Raw genomic sequence first — 14,767 nt, 5'->3', positions numbered from 1 at the left:
AAATATGCAAGGGGTGGAGGTTGGCTACAAGACTTAGATGAACGGCACAAGAGATGTTTTCATTTGTGTGTGTGTGTGTTTAATAAGTTCCACCTATGGCTTTCTCTAGATTAGGCACCATTTATAATTCTGTGTCCCTTTTTCCTTAAATGATAAAAAGTCACATTTTTGACTTAGGTGTGATCAAAAATATACAGTCAAACCTGCACGTTACTTCTAGGATTTAGCATTGTGTTGATTTTGGACTGGTTTTGTGCAAATAGTCCAAGCTCATGCAGAGGGGCCAATCTTGGTGGGGACGTTTGCTCTGCAGCCGTCAAGCACGTATCTTAGCAGGAAGAAAGAGCCATATGTTTATAAGCAGCATGTCTTACGAGACAGATTATATATATAAAACTGTCGAGGACATGGGCTGAGGTCAGAAGTTCTGCACTTGCTGAGAGTCCAAATTCGAAAATAAGGAACTCTCCTTCAACCCCCTGCCTCTGTGGAAACACACAGCCAAATACCAGAAATCAGATTTTCTGGGGAAGCCTCACTAGATGGCTTTCCGTAGGCACACAGCTTGGCCTAGCAAGTGGGACCTACAAGCAGATGTTGCAGTGCAGAGTGTTTCTGTTCTGGATTCCAGCCACTCCATTCCCCGCTCCCCCCCCCAAAAAAAAACCCTGTTTCTGCCTCCCCATGCCCAGTCAACCTTCCGCTGCCACTAGAATAGAGGAAGGTGCTTTAATCAGGCCATTGGCCCATCCAGCCCAATATTGTCTGCACTGGCCTGCAGTGGCTCTCCAGGGTTTCAGGCAAAGCCCTCCCTGGAGCTTAAACATACAGAGCAGATGCTGTACCACTGAGCTATTATTGCCTTTCCATATGATGAACAATTGGATGGCCATAGAACATATTACATTGAGTCAGATCATTTGGTCCATCTGGCTCAGAGTTCCTTACACTGGCTGGCAGCATCCCCATCCCTACCTGGACCTGGGACCTTCTCTGCATCCAAGACAGGTGTTCTGCCACTGACCTAGCTCACTTCCTACTGGGATGTCTGAGTTTTCCCCATTAAGGTGTGCCCCCCCCCCTAATTTTTGTTGTTCTTCTTCTGCAAACTACTTGGGGTATCCCTGAACCTGCTGGTGCCTCCCTATTGGGTGTTAAGGTAAAGGGACCCCTGACCATTAGGTCCAGTCACGGATGACTCTGGGGTTGCGGGACTCATCTTGCTTTATTGGCTGAGGGAGCCGGCGTACAGCTTCTGGGTCATGTGGCCAGCATGACTACGCCGCTTCTGGCGAACCAGAGCAGCACATGGAAACGCCATTTACTTTCCCGCCGGAGCGGTACCTATTTATCTACTTTCACTTGACATGCTTTTGAACTGTTAGGTTGGCAGGAGCAGGGACTGAGCAACGGGAGCTCACCCTGTCGCGGGGATTCAAACCACTGACCTTCTGATCGGCAAGCCCTAGGCTCTATGGTTTAACCCACAGCGCCACCCGTGTCCCTCCCTCTTAGGTGTAGATAGTGTCATTTTGAGACCCTAAGCGGCAGCTCTTACAACTCTGAACATCAGCGCAAGAGAGAGAGAGAATGATGCCGCTTCAAAAAGAGAATGTAAAATTGAGGGTCCGCAGTGTGTCCATTCCGTCCACTTTTGTCCCCTAAAGTCGTTTCAGCGAACCTGCTATCATCATCTGAAGCCCTTCTCTGTGTGCCCCTTCCAAAGGATGGTGGCAACAGGAGAGCAGGCCTTTTCGGTGGTGACCCCCACCTGCTTGTGGAATGCTTTCCCTAGGCAGGCACGCATGGCAATATCTTTCTTTATTTTTGCGTGCCTGGCAAAGGCTTTACTCTTTACCCAGGCTTTTAGCCCTTAGTTTAACCATTGTGGCTTTTTTTATGTGTGGGATGGAATCTGTAAGCCCTGAGGTGTTTTATCTGTCTAGCTGTGTTTTTAGATTTTTATTGGATGTTCTGAACTGGTTTTTATGTAAGTTGCATTGGGTCACTCTGTGAGAAAAACAACCAACAAATATTATTCTTATTATGTGAACTTGAGAACCTTATATGCTGCAGTTGTCAAAATTTTCATTAAGAAGAGATTTTACCCAACTTAAATTTCATTTCATGCACGTTGGAGTAGTTTCTGGATCAAACACAAAACATTCCTTTGTTTTTTATACAATCATTTGCGGGGGATTTCCTTTCTGCAGTAATGACGATATATATTACCATGTGTTCATGTCCAGTTTTAGGGAATCTAAAACAGAAGTTGTTTGTTTTTATACAATCATTTGCGGGGGATTTCCTTTCTGCATTAATGACGACAAATGTTACTACGTGTTCATGTCCAATTTTAGGGAATCTAAAACAGAAGTTGTTTAGCAATTTCTGGAGTTTTGGCATATATGTGGACAAAAGTTGACATTGAGAAACAAAGAGGTCATGTTAAAAAATCATTGTATGTCGTTATTAAGCTTTTCCCCTTATCTTTCCTGCAAGAAGTTCAAGGTGATACAATGAATTCTCTCTTCCCATTTTATCTACACAACAACCCTGTGAGGTAGCTTAGCCTGAGAGAGAATGACTGACCCACACACCTGCATGCTGTGTGGGGATTTGGGACTGGGTCTCCCTAGTCTCTAACCTACTGCTCTTCAACCTTGGCTCCCCAGATGTTGTTGGACCACAACTCCCATCATTCCTACCATTAACTAAACTGGCTGGGGATGATGGGAGTTGCAGTCCAACAACATCTGGGGACCCAGAGGTGAAGAACTGCAGCCCTGAAACCTTGACCTCCACACGGTGCTCCAGTGTCACCAGTTTTGCTTTGACAGCTGCTAAATCCTACCAGCTGCCCACCGACTCGTCTCCAAATATCTGAGATCAAGCTCTGAGGAAATGCTTTTTAATTGTTGTGCAATGCCTTCAGGTCAATTTGCGGCTCTATGTAACGTTGCAGTTGTTGTTTGCAGTGCGTTTTAGATTCCTGAGATTTGTTAATGGCCGAAGGCCAGGAAGACAAATAGGCTTGAACTGAACTGAACTAGATCCATCCCTGGTCAGCAACTAAGTCTTTAACTGCCTCTGACTCACTTCCAGGAGCCAGGCAAATGGCTGTTTTAGCATACATATTCTGGCGGTGAGGCCAGCCCTCTCCTCACGTGCTTCAGCTGCTGGCTCTGCAGTCTCACAACTCCTGCACAGAAACTCACATTTTGAACCTTGTGGGTGTGGAGAATAGCTTGCGGCCTGTGAGCAAAGCAACACAGGCTTATATCAGGTCTGATTATTTAAGAACGGTGGAAGATGTCTTGTACCAAGTCAGACCATTGATCCATCTATCTCAGTATTATTTACACTGACTGGCAGTAGCTTTTATACAGGGTTCTGTCCCGGCCCTGCCTGGAGATGCCAGGGATGTAACCTGCTGGCAAAACACAAGTTCTACCACTCTGCTACGGTCCTTCGAGCCTTTTCTGTCTAGTCCAACCCTGTCTTTTCTGACTGGCAGCAGCTTGCCAGAATCTCCTCCAGCAGAGAGCTGTCTTTCCCATCACTTCCTGTGTGCCTCATCCTTCTAAATTGGAGGTGTCAGGGATAATAATAATAATAATTTTTATTTATACCCCGCCCTCCCCAGCCAAGGCCGGGCTCAGGGCGGCTAACAAGCAATAATAAAAACAAGTTGAATGAATACAACTTAAAAACAATATTAAAATAAACATTAAACCATTAAAATGCAGCCTCATCACAGAATAGAATAGAATAGAATAGAATAGATTCTTTATTGTCATTACACAAGTGCAACATTGCACAAGTGCAACGAAATTGGATGCCATCCCTTAAAAACAACAAAAGCAAAACAACAACAACAACCAAACAAACCACATTCCAGCCACACCCACACCAACACCCATCAAACTCCCAGGTCACACTATCGAGTTACAGCATTCAAAAAGGCCACCGCTCTTGGATAGAAACTGTTTTTCAGTCTATTTGTCCTTGACTTGATGTTTCTATATCTCCTGCCAGAAGGCAGTAGTGCAAACAGACTGTGTCCCGGGTGAGATGAATCCTGCAGGATGTTGTTTGCTTTCCTAAGACAACGGGAACCGTACAGTTCTTCCAAAGATGGGAGAGGATGACCAATAATCCTTTGGGCTGTGGTTATGACCTTCTGGAGCACCTTCCTCTCCCTAGCTGTACAACTGGAGAACCAAGCACAAATACAGTATGTAAGAATGCTCTCTATGGAGCCTCGGTAGAAGGACACCAGCAGTCTCTCACTCAGATTGTTCTTCTTCAAAAGTCTGAGGAAATAAATTCACAGGAGGAGAAAGGAAAAAGAAAGAGGGGGAGGGAATCAAATTGACTCCAAGCCAAAGGCCAGGCGGAACAACTCTGTCTTACAGGCCCTGCAGAAAGAAATCAGATCCCGCAGGGCCCTGGTCTCATGAGACAGAGCATTCCACCAGTTGAAAAAGCCCTGGCTCTGGTTGAGGCTAATCTAACTTCCTTAGGGCCCGGGACCTCTAGGGTGTTGCAATTTATGGATAGAATCCAGAACCCTATGCATATAAGGAACGTGCTCACTCACCACACCACAAAGCAGCTGCTGTAGATGTTAGATTTTGTGTGCTATTTAAAGGTGCCAAATTGTATGTACTGTACTTTTTGTGTTGAAATGATGCACCTGGAGAGGGCACTGTTTCTACTTCCCCGTTCGAGGTCCAAAATGAACAGAGGAAGTTTTTTCCAGGTCAGACATAGGGGTACATCTGTCTACACTAGGATTATCCATTCCGACTGGCGGTGACACCCCAGGGTCTTAGTCAGAGAGAGGTATTCTCCATCACTGGCTACCTGATCCAGGTTTAATGCTAAGGATTAAACCTGGAACCTTTTGCATTAGAAGCATGTGCTCTACTACCAAACTATAGCAGAGAAGCAGCAGACAGGGATAGTGCTATGTGGATAATTGAGTGTGTGCTCCTACACTCCAAATCCCCATCTCCCACCAAGCCTTTTTTTTTAGGATGGTACAGCTGTATTACTGTCAGATTCCTGCCCCGCAACACAAGGCCAGCAACCTTTATTCAGATCTTTATTCAGGCTAATAGCAGTACAGGTTCAGTAGAAAGCACTAGGTCCAAGAGTTCAGGATGTGTGGGGAAGGCAAGAGATATGGCAATGGCAAAACCCAAACAGAAGTTACGAAGATGTCCCAACAACTGCCATGCACCTCCCGCCAAGCTTTTAAAGATGAAGCAGGGTGTGCTCACTCATGAGACTCTCACCCTACGAGCCAGCTGTGTGTGCAGCTGCTTGCTCCTCCAGGATGGGTGTAGCTGCTCCCACCTACAAAGGCAGCCCTGGACTCACAGTAACAAGACCTCCCCTTCTACCTCCAAAGTCTCTTCTTCAGCTCCTCCACTGGCTGGTCATAGTCCCTCCCTACACACACAAAAAATTTTCATGGGATTTGCAGAGCTTCCTGGTGGGTTATTCTTAAAAGGATGTGGTTAAAAAATTGACCTGTCTGTAGCAGCCTTGCACATAAGGCTGCTAACGTAACTAGCCTGAAAAAGTGTGCATTGGCATAACCGTGACCTTGGGGGCAGCCCCGCTAGTATAACTGGAGTGCAAGATTGTCTCATCAGTCCTGAAGCAAATTGTTAATTTCCACATTGTTTGTACAGTGGTACCTTGGGTTATATACGCTTCTGGTTACAGACTCCGCTAACCCAGAAATAGTAGCTCGGGTTAAGAACTTTGCTTCAGGATGAGAACAGAAATTGTGCAGTGATGGCGCAGCAGCAGCAGGAGGCCCCATTAGCTAAAGTGGTGCTTCAGGTTAAGAACAGTTTCAGGTTAAGAATAGACCTCCGGAACGAATTAAGTACTTAACCCGAGGTACCACTGTAATGGTATTTTTGAAAGGGAGCCCTACCAACTTTTGGTTTTGGTTGTGTGCGTTTTGTAGTTGTTGTTGTTTTCCTACAAGAGACCATTTTCCCATTGCCGCGCAATGTGCATTTCCTGTGCGTTCCCATCCCGCTATCCTGAAATGGCTTTTTCTGTGCTTGTTCTTGCAGCAGATAAAAAGATGATGCCTTCAGCATCCTCAGCCGGTAACCAGCAGATCTACTCTCAAGGGAGCCCCTTCCAGCCGGGACATTCTGGAAAGTCATTCAGGTATTGTACATGGCAGCAGAATGAATCACAAGAAAGGAAACACAATTGTGTAAGAGTCATAGATGACGACAGCCCTTGATTCTTAACAGCATCATGGCTTAATTCTCCCTATAGGAAAGAATCTCCGTGGCCACATTCCAGAAATCACTTTGCCCTGGAATCATCCACTAATTGGATTTTTCGGGATCTGAAATTTTGTATATGGGCCGCATCATGGTGTTTTTGCAAATGTACCGTATTTTTCGCTCTATAAGACGCACCAGACCATAAGACGCACCTAGTTTTGGGAGGAGGAAAACAAGAAAAAAAATATTCTGAATCTCAGAAGCCAAAACAAGAGGGATCGCTGCGTAGTGAAAGCAGCGATCCCTCTTGCTGTTCTGGCTTCTGGGATAGCTGCGCAGCCTGCATTCGCTCCATAAGACGCACACACATTTCCCCTTACTTTTTAGGAGGGAAAAGGTGAGTCTTATAGAGCAAAAAATACGGTAGTTGACTTGTGCTCACCTTCTGGGAATGTTGATACAGTACAGTTAGTCGCAGTCTAGGTCTCTTGCCCTGGTGTATATAGCTGGTGATCATTTTTTGCCATTTCTTGAGGGTCTTTGCTGAAAGGTTGAGTTTGGAATAAAAATAAAAAACAAAAATTTGGGAAATGCCTTTTTAGAGAGTGACTAATCAACTTGGCTCAGGGTGCAAAAGTATAAATCTCACCTGGATACGGTAAAGAAAAGACAGCCAGTAAAATGCAGGGGTGGGGGGGTGGAATTAAGTCAATTAATTCGTGAAGTAGCGAAAAGGGGACTGCAGAGAAGGAGAAGGAGCAAGATGGAAAAGGAAGCAAACCAAAAGAGGGGCATTTTAATAGTAACAACAGCTGGGGGGGGGGTTGAGATACAAGGTAAAGTCTGATGCAGCTTAATAGATTTATTAGTTAGATCAATTGATTAAAAACTTTTTGCCTGATTAAAAAAGTGCCCTTTTTATTTAGAAAAATATTCATATATTGCAACATCCAGCAATATAAAAACATTAAAAGGAACACAGAATAATAATCAAAATGATTATATTTCTTTTGTGTGCGCGTGTGATATAATTTTTATACAACTAGTTTTAAAACAATGGTTCCCAACCTTTTTTTGGCCGTGCCCCAGCTAAGCATCTCTAAAATCCTGATTGCCGCCCCCCCCCCCATGACATATTCCTATTATTCTATTCACATGGAGGAAGCCTAAAAGGCCACTAACTTGGTCTAACTGATTCTCGAATTGCCCCTCAAATTGCCCCCCTCTGGGGCGTGTGTCCCATGGTGGGAACCGTGGTTTTGAAAACTGCAGGAGGCAGACACCGTCTTAGAAGAGGCAATCCCCTTCTCTCTCTCATTCGGATAAAATGCCTCTTCCAAAAAAGGAACGCCTGTTCTTATACACAGATGTGCATCGTCTAAATGCACATTAAACAGCTGTAGCCCATGCAGCTATTCAAGTAGGATTTCATTGGATTGTGTAGTGACCCTATATTTCAGAGCCGAAAAAGGTAACGTAGGCTGAACAATGAACAAGAAAGGGGAGTGAGGAAAGAGAGAGGGTGAGAGAGCACACCATTCACCAGTTAGGTGCCCAGGAGAGGGAATTAGAAACTAAATGCCCGCTATGTTTTTGTAGAAACGAGTGTGGTGTGGTTTGTTTTGAGCATATAATTGATAGTGTTGTTCTTGGGAAGGAAACGCTTTTCTTGGAAAGAAAAAACCTTCCTTGATGTTTATTGCCTGAATGAAAAAGCAATCAGTAAGTAGCCCTAGAGGATATTGCCAATATTAAAATATGCTTTAATTAAATCCGATATGTGAAGCCAGGACTACATTACAGTGCAACTAATTTCCCATGGCTGTTCTAAGGTTTGGGATTCCTGAACTGTTTTCTTTGAAGGTTGTGTGTAGATTTCTATGCTATTCTGTTGGGTGTCTCCTGCAACATAAAAGTGAGGCCGGTATAGTTAAGAAGTATTTATTTGCTTTTGAATGTTACATAATCATGAAAACAGACACAGCACAGAAGATCTCTGATCTCCTTTTTCTGTAGTGTTAGTAATCTGTACAGGGCAAATTTATTACAGTACATAATTTATTACATAACATAACTGTGCACTAGTATATTTTGAACGAGATTCAATTCTCCATTCAGGGAAATTCCAAAAAGGTACATCATGTCATAGAAGTCATAACAAAACACAGATCATGCAGTATAAAGTAGTTATGTATTTTATTTTCTCCAGGTTCTTTGATCTTAAAGACTCAAAGTCTGTAATGGTGAGGCTTCCTAAGTCCGCAATCCTACACACATCTACTTAGGAGTAAGTCCCATTGAACTGAGCAGGGCTTAGCTTACTTCTGAGTTTGCTTGGATATTAATACTCTACAACCCCTCAACTTGGGATAGCTCAGTTGGTACAGCATGAAACTCTTTATCTTAGGGTTGTGGGGTTGAGCCCCACTTTGGGCAAAAGATTCCTGCGTTGCAGGGGGTGGACTAGAGGATCCTCATGGCCCCTTCCAACTCTGTGATTCCACCGTCTTAAGGCTGTATGCTTTAGAATACCGGTTTCTGGAAACCGCAGAAGGGGAGAAAGTGCTCTCGTGCTCAGGTCCTGCTTTCCAGCAGACATCTGGTTGGCCACTGTGAGAACTGTGGTCTGGGTCTTCTCACTGTTTTGTTACAGTGATCTGATTCACGTGGCGTGTGGACTTGGTCCAGAGAAACATGCTGGGTGAGTCTTGCCTGCCTCCCATGTTACACATGGGCCCTGGGGCCATGACTTTGCCGTATCATCTGACTGCCCACCAGTGAGGATCCATATCTCAGCAACAGACCACATGTTTAGTTTTCAGGCAGGAGCCATTCCCAGCCCCACCTAGAGGTGCCAGGAATTAGAGCCATATGAAGTGTGTCGGGATCTCTGCTCGGCCAAGCTGATAAAGCTCATCTTCTTCTGAGTCCTTCAGAATTGCCCTCCCGACGAATAATTAACGACCTGAGCCTTTGATGAGGCTTCCAGGCACGTTCCCCCATTCAGCAGAGCTTCCAAAGCAGCACGCGGAAGTGATGAGATTTATGGCTACATCGCTATGCTTTATTTCTTACTACGCAGACAGCAAAGAAATATACATCCTCTCTCTATGAAAGCAGAGAGCAACTGAACAAAGGAACAGAGAAACCAGTACGTCACATCCTTCTCCCGTGAGACTTCCAATAGCCTGGGCTGTCTCTGGAATGTAAACAGAGCCTTGTGACTCTAAGCAGCTGCACAGTGGCAAACAGAAACTAAGAATGTGTGTGCTCTACCACTGGGCTATGGCCCCTCTAGAAAGGTTTTAAGTACGACTGAGAGAATGCCTGCAAAGCACTCTTTTCTTTTGTAGGAAAAGTATACTTTGGGGGCATTCTGCAATTATGAATAGCATCCTTTTTGAAACCAATGCAGGAGGAGGCAATATCACCCATAGCAAATACATTAATTGCATACAGCCTTCGGTTATATCTGGACTGATCCATGTAAAAGGAAGGAACGGAGGTTGCACGGCTCTGCTTAAGAAGACTGTTGCTGATTGTGTGTGCTTATGTAGGCTGAGGAGGATCTCTTGAAGTTTAAAAACACCTGCCAAAGGCTGGGGGAAGAGTTGTTTTCATCTTCTCCTTTATGCTGCCAAGATTTGAGTCCCTCGGTTGGTACTTTCTGGCTCTGTTACTGGAGCAATTCCCCAGAATTGCTGCCAGGGTACATTTGTGTGTGCCATGAGCGCAGTGCTAGCATACCATGAGAAACAAATTAAATAATTAAGAGTGTTTTGCAAGCCCAAAATATGTGCCTCTTGCATTTTTGTGTGTTTCACTGCTCCTGGCCATGCCTCCCTTTAACCAACCTCGGGGGGGGGGGGAATTCTGCTGCAATTCTCCATCAAATATGACTAGAATGTTCAGAAACGTTTTCTGAATTGGTTCATCCTCAGATGAACTTGCCTGTTGCATCTCTGCACGAGTAATTGTTCCTGGTTTAATATTTCCTTCCGGTAGGCACATCCAGGTTAGTGACTTCTGCAGAAAGAATGGGCAGTGGGCATCTCTGAAGGCAGGTATTCCTTCCTCTTGCACACTCTGAAAGTATCTGTGTGCATATAAGCTACAGTGGTACCTCTACTTGCTTTCACCTCCGGTTATGTATTCTTCGGGATACATACGTGGCAAACCCAGAAGTATTTTTCCGGGTTTCGCCATGCACAGAACCATTAAACCACGCCATGCACAGAAGCAGCACCTCCAGTTGCGAATTCCTCGGGATTTGACCGGAGCTCCAGAACGCATCCTCTTCGCAACCGGAGGTACCACTGTACTTATATTCTTGTTAATTCCTTATCAGGGTCCCTCTTCAGCTTTCTATATATCTTCATTGTAGGTTGATATAGAATACCAGGCAATAAAAAAAATCCCTGTATACTTTAAAAATATTGCCATAAGTCCTAGGAAGAAGTTTACTTAAGATCAAAGGGTTATTCTGGGATGTTCAATGCAGCAAAAGTAATAGTCTGCATTTTTTGCATTTGAGTTGTAGTCCATGTATCCCAAAACGTGATTTGTTTAACTGGTTTACTGGTTGATTGGGAGGTTTGCAAACTGTAATTACAGGTGTTCTTGTAAACAGTAGTTTGTGTTCAACAACGTTTTCCTGAGAGCTGTGAAATTAATGAACCTAAGGTAGTCGTTGATTTTGTTAGGTCTATTCCATGAGTAACATTGGATGCAACCCGTGAGCATCCTTATAACGTCAAATTCATTCCTGTTCTCTCCCTTTGAAGCTCGTCTGTGGTCCATGTGCCCGGCGTCAACGACATCCAGTCATCATCATCAGCTGGTCAGAACCTGTCCCAGATCTCACGCCAGCTAAATCAGAGTCAAGTTGCCTGGACGGGAAGTCGCCCTCCATTTCCAGGACAGGTAGGAGAGTTATAGAAAAGTATAGAAAAGATTTCACTTCCTGGGCCCAAAGAGTGAAGGCTCCTGCCAACCTAGCAGTTCGAAAGCGCATCAAAGTGCAAGTAGATAAATAGGTACCGCTCCGGCGGGAAGGTAAACGGCGTTTCCGTGCGCTGCTCTGGTTCGCCAGAAGCGGCTTAGTCATGCTGGCCGCAGGACCCGGAAGCTGTCTGCAGACAAACACCGGCTCCCTCAGCCTATAGAGCGAGATGATTGCACAACCCCAGAGTCGTCCGTGACGGGACCCTAACAATCAGGGTACCTTTACCTTTTTAGGTAAAATTTGGAAAAGCAATGAAAGCAGTTTGGCAAACTTTAAAAAAAGCCTGGCTGAATGTGTCCTTGAATTCTGATAATGCCTCTTCCTTCCCTGGATGGAGGATGGGGTGTGTTTGTGTGTGTGCTGTACGAAGGTAACATTTACATTCATTGCTGCACCCACTTTTCCTTCTGGTCTGGCTGGCCACTGGCATGTGACCCCCCAATTCCCACCCAGGAGGGAAAAGTGGCCCTCAGTCTGAGAGGAGTTCCCCACCATTGGCCTGGGAAGAGTTTGTAGCACATAGCTATGCTTTGGGTTTCTTGAACTTAAACAGCCCAGAACCCACGTTGCTGGAGCACAGCAACCCACCTAACTAGCTCTGTAAAGATGCTTGTTTTGCAAATAGAGATTGAAGTCTGTTGCGCCACTTTGTTCTTGGGTCAAATGCCGCGGGAAGGATGATAACGCCTTGATGTTGTTGTCTTTCACTCTCCCATTCAGCAAATTCCTTCGCAGTCTGGCAAGGCTCAGTCTTCTCCCTTTGCAATTGGAACCAGTCACACTTACTCTGCTGACCCAGCGTCCTACAGCCCCCTGTCCAGTCCTGCTACCTCCTCTCCAAGCGGGAATGCCTACTCCAGCCTAGCTAACAGGACAGCAGGATTTGGTAGGTATCGAGCCTGGCTGCCTCGCCTAAAACAAAAGCGCCACGAGGTACAATGAGGTCTCTTTGACTTACTACGAACATATCTCTTGTGGATCAGGCCCATGTCCATGGCCCACCTAGTCCAGCATCCTGTTCTCACAGTGGCCAACCAGATGTTCCAATGGGAAGCCCACAAGCAAGACCTGAGTGCAGCTATGATGTGCAGCTGTCACAATTCATGTGATCTGGGGGGCCAGCAAGCAGAATGGCCAGTTAAAGAGGCTAGACAGTATCTTCACTTTCAAAGCACATTTCTACCACTGTAACAGTCGTGATTTCCCTTTCCCCTCCTCAAATGAATCCTGGAAACCATAGTTTACCCCCTCGCAGAGCTACAATTCCCAGAACTCTTAAAAACCACATTTCCCAGAATTCTTTGGGGGAAGGTCATGTGCTTTATATGTATGGTGTGGGCATGTAGTTTGCTCGACTAAACTGGTGAGCCAGGGTGCACAACCAGAAAGTAGCTTGGTTAATAATAATAATAATAATAATAATAATTTATTATTGATACCCCACCCATCTGGCTGGGTTTCCCCAGCCACTCTAGCTGGCTCCCAACAGAATATTAAAAACACAAGAAAACATCAAACATTAAAAATTTCCCTACACGGGACTGCCTTCAGATGTCTTCTAAAAGTAAGATAGTCATACCTCAGGGCTACAGACACTTCAGGTTGCATTTTTGGGGGTTTCGGAAGCGCCAAAACCCGGAAGTTCCGGAACGGGTTACTTCCGGGTTTCGGTGGTTGTGCATGCGCAGAAGCGCTAAATTGCGCTATGTATCGCTATGTGCGCCGAATCGCAACTCGCGCATGCGCAGATGTGGCGCTGTGGGTTGCAAACATGCCTCCTGCACGGATCACTTTCGCAACCTGAGCGTCCACTGTAGTTGTTTATTTCCTTGACATCTGATGGGAGGACATTCTATAGGGCGGGCGCCACTACCGAGAAGGCCCTCTGCCTGGTTCCCTGTAACCTCACTTCTCACAGTGAAGGAATAATTGCTGAAGGACCAGGGTTCAGATCCAGCACTCAGCCGTGAAGCTCTTACTGGGTGATCTGCGGCCAGGCATTCTCTCCCAGCCTAACCTACCTCATGGGGTTGTTGTGAGGATAAAATGAGAAGGGGGAGAACCGTATATATTGCCTTGAGCTCCTTGGATGAAAGGTGGGATATAAATGCAGAGAAATGAGTAGGAGACACGACTGTACATCTGCAAGCCTAAAAGATGACAGTCAAATCCATTCTTCTGTGTGTGTGTGTGTGTGTGTGTGGAGGCAGTTGTCTAAAGCAGGGGCAGCAGCCAACATGGTGCCCTCCATACGTTGCTGCACCCTAGCTCCCATCAGTCCCAGCCAGCAGAGCAAAGGGATGATGAGCATTGTGGTGCGACAACATATACAAGAGAGAGATGCTGACTATCCCAGTCTATAGGAGATATATGGCGCTCTTTGGTCATCACAAAGTCCATCCACCTTGAGCCCTGAAACCTGGCAGTCTTTTTTTTTTGTTTTTTGTTTTTTTTTGTTTAGTTTGTTTGCACTTGGAGAAAATGCTGTTGTGTTGAGTGGGGAGAGCTTGAATTTATATTTTCTCGCGTCAGCAAACTGAAGAGCATATCTCAAGCCCGGAGTTTGTAGCAGATAATTCAGGACAGGCTATGAATCAATTTCTGCGGTTTGAAGGCGAGTGCCAGGAACAAAAGGTGAAGAGAGATCACTTAGATACCAAAGCCTCCCGTAAGCATGGGGGTTATTATTACTGTTGTTTTTTTAAGTCACACTCAGAGAAGCTCAAAACTCAACCAAAATATTCCCATTGAGGAAGGGTCTTTTGCTTTGACCTTACCAGACTTCGTTCAAGTTTCCTAATTCGGTTACAGTGGTACCTCGGGTTAACAACTTAATTCATTCCGGAGGTCCATTCTTAACCTGAAACTGTTCTTAACCTGAAGCACCACTTTAGCTAATGGGGCCTCCTGCTGCTGCTGCGCCACCGGAGCACGATTTCTGTTCTCGTCCTGAAGCAAAGTTCTTAACCCGAGGTACTATTTCTGGGTTAGCGGAGTCTGTAACCTGAAGCGTCTGTAACCCCAGGTACCACTGTATTATGAATTGGGTCCTTTTACATAATAGATGGCCATAATACTCTCTTTAACTTACCATCCATGAGCTCAAGGGACACAGGGGGACTTTCTCATTGGCTGCCTCTCAGCTTTGAAATTCTCTTCCCTTTTACAGGAGATTCACCAAGGTCTGAGTCTCTGCACCTTCCAGAATCTGTGGAGGATGTTCTCCTTCAAAGTGGCTGTTCTGTCCAGGGATGGGGTCAGGTTGGGCCAGATGAGATTGATTTAACCAATGCACATGGTAGGGGTGGGTTATGCAAGGTTTTGAGATTAGGCAGGCAAATTGCATTCCCCATGGGATTCCACAGTGTTCTAAGCTAGGTCATTTAAGACTGTACCGAATGGTCTTGGGGGGGGGGGTGCTCTTCAGAAGATAATACATATGATTACTTCGCATTTTAAAATGTGTCAAGTCAGCCCACCTGCATTGTGGGGAGGG

General features: G+C 45.4%; 1 protein-coding gene across 5 annotated transcripts in view; it reads left to right on the top strand.

Moving 5' to 3' along the window:
* Nucleotides 1-14,767, top strand: part of ARNT2 (aryl hydrocarbon receptor nuclear translocator 2) — a 147,332-nt gene that overhangs the window by 123,870 nt on the left and 8,695 nt on the right. For all 5 annotated transcript variants that reach the window (XR_014504571.1, XM_083412001.1, XM_083412000.1 and 2 more), the window contains exons 15-17: nt 6,102-6,201; nt 11,051-11,189; nt 11,992-12,157. Coding sequence is in view for 4 of the 5 variants with exons in the window: in XM_083412001.1 (XP_083268127.1) it covers nt 6,102-6,201; nt 11,051-11,189; nt 11,992-12,157 (405 nt within the window). In the remaining variant the exon portion in view is untranslated. The remainder of the gene's footprint in view (nt 1-6,101; nt 6,202-11,050; nt 11,190-11,991; nt 12,158-14,767) is intronic.

The sequence above is a fragment of the Podarcis tiliguerta genome, assembly GCF_965153285.1.
Source record: "Podarcis tiliguerta genome assembly, chromosome: 14".
NCBI lineage: Eukaryota > Metazoa > Chordata > Lepidosauria > Squamata > Lacertidae > Podarcis > Podarcis tiliguerta.
Note: the sequence above shows the minus strand (reverse complement) of the source record. Positions and strands in the feature narration are given on the sequence as shown.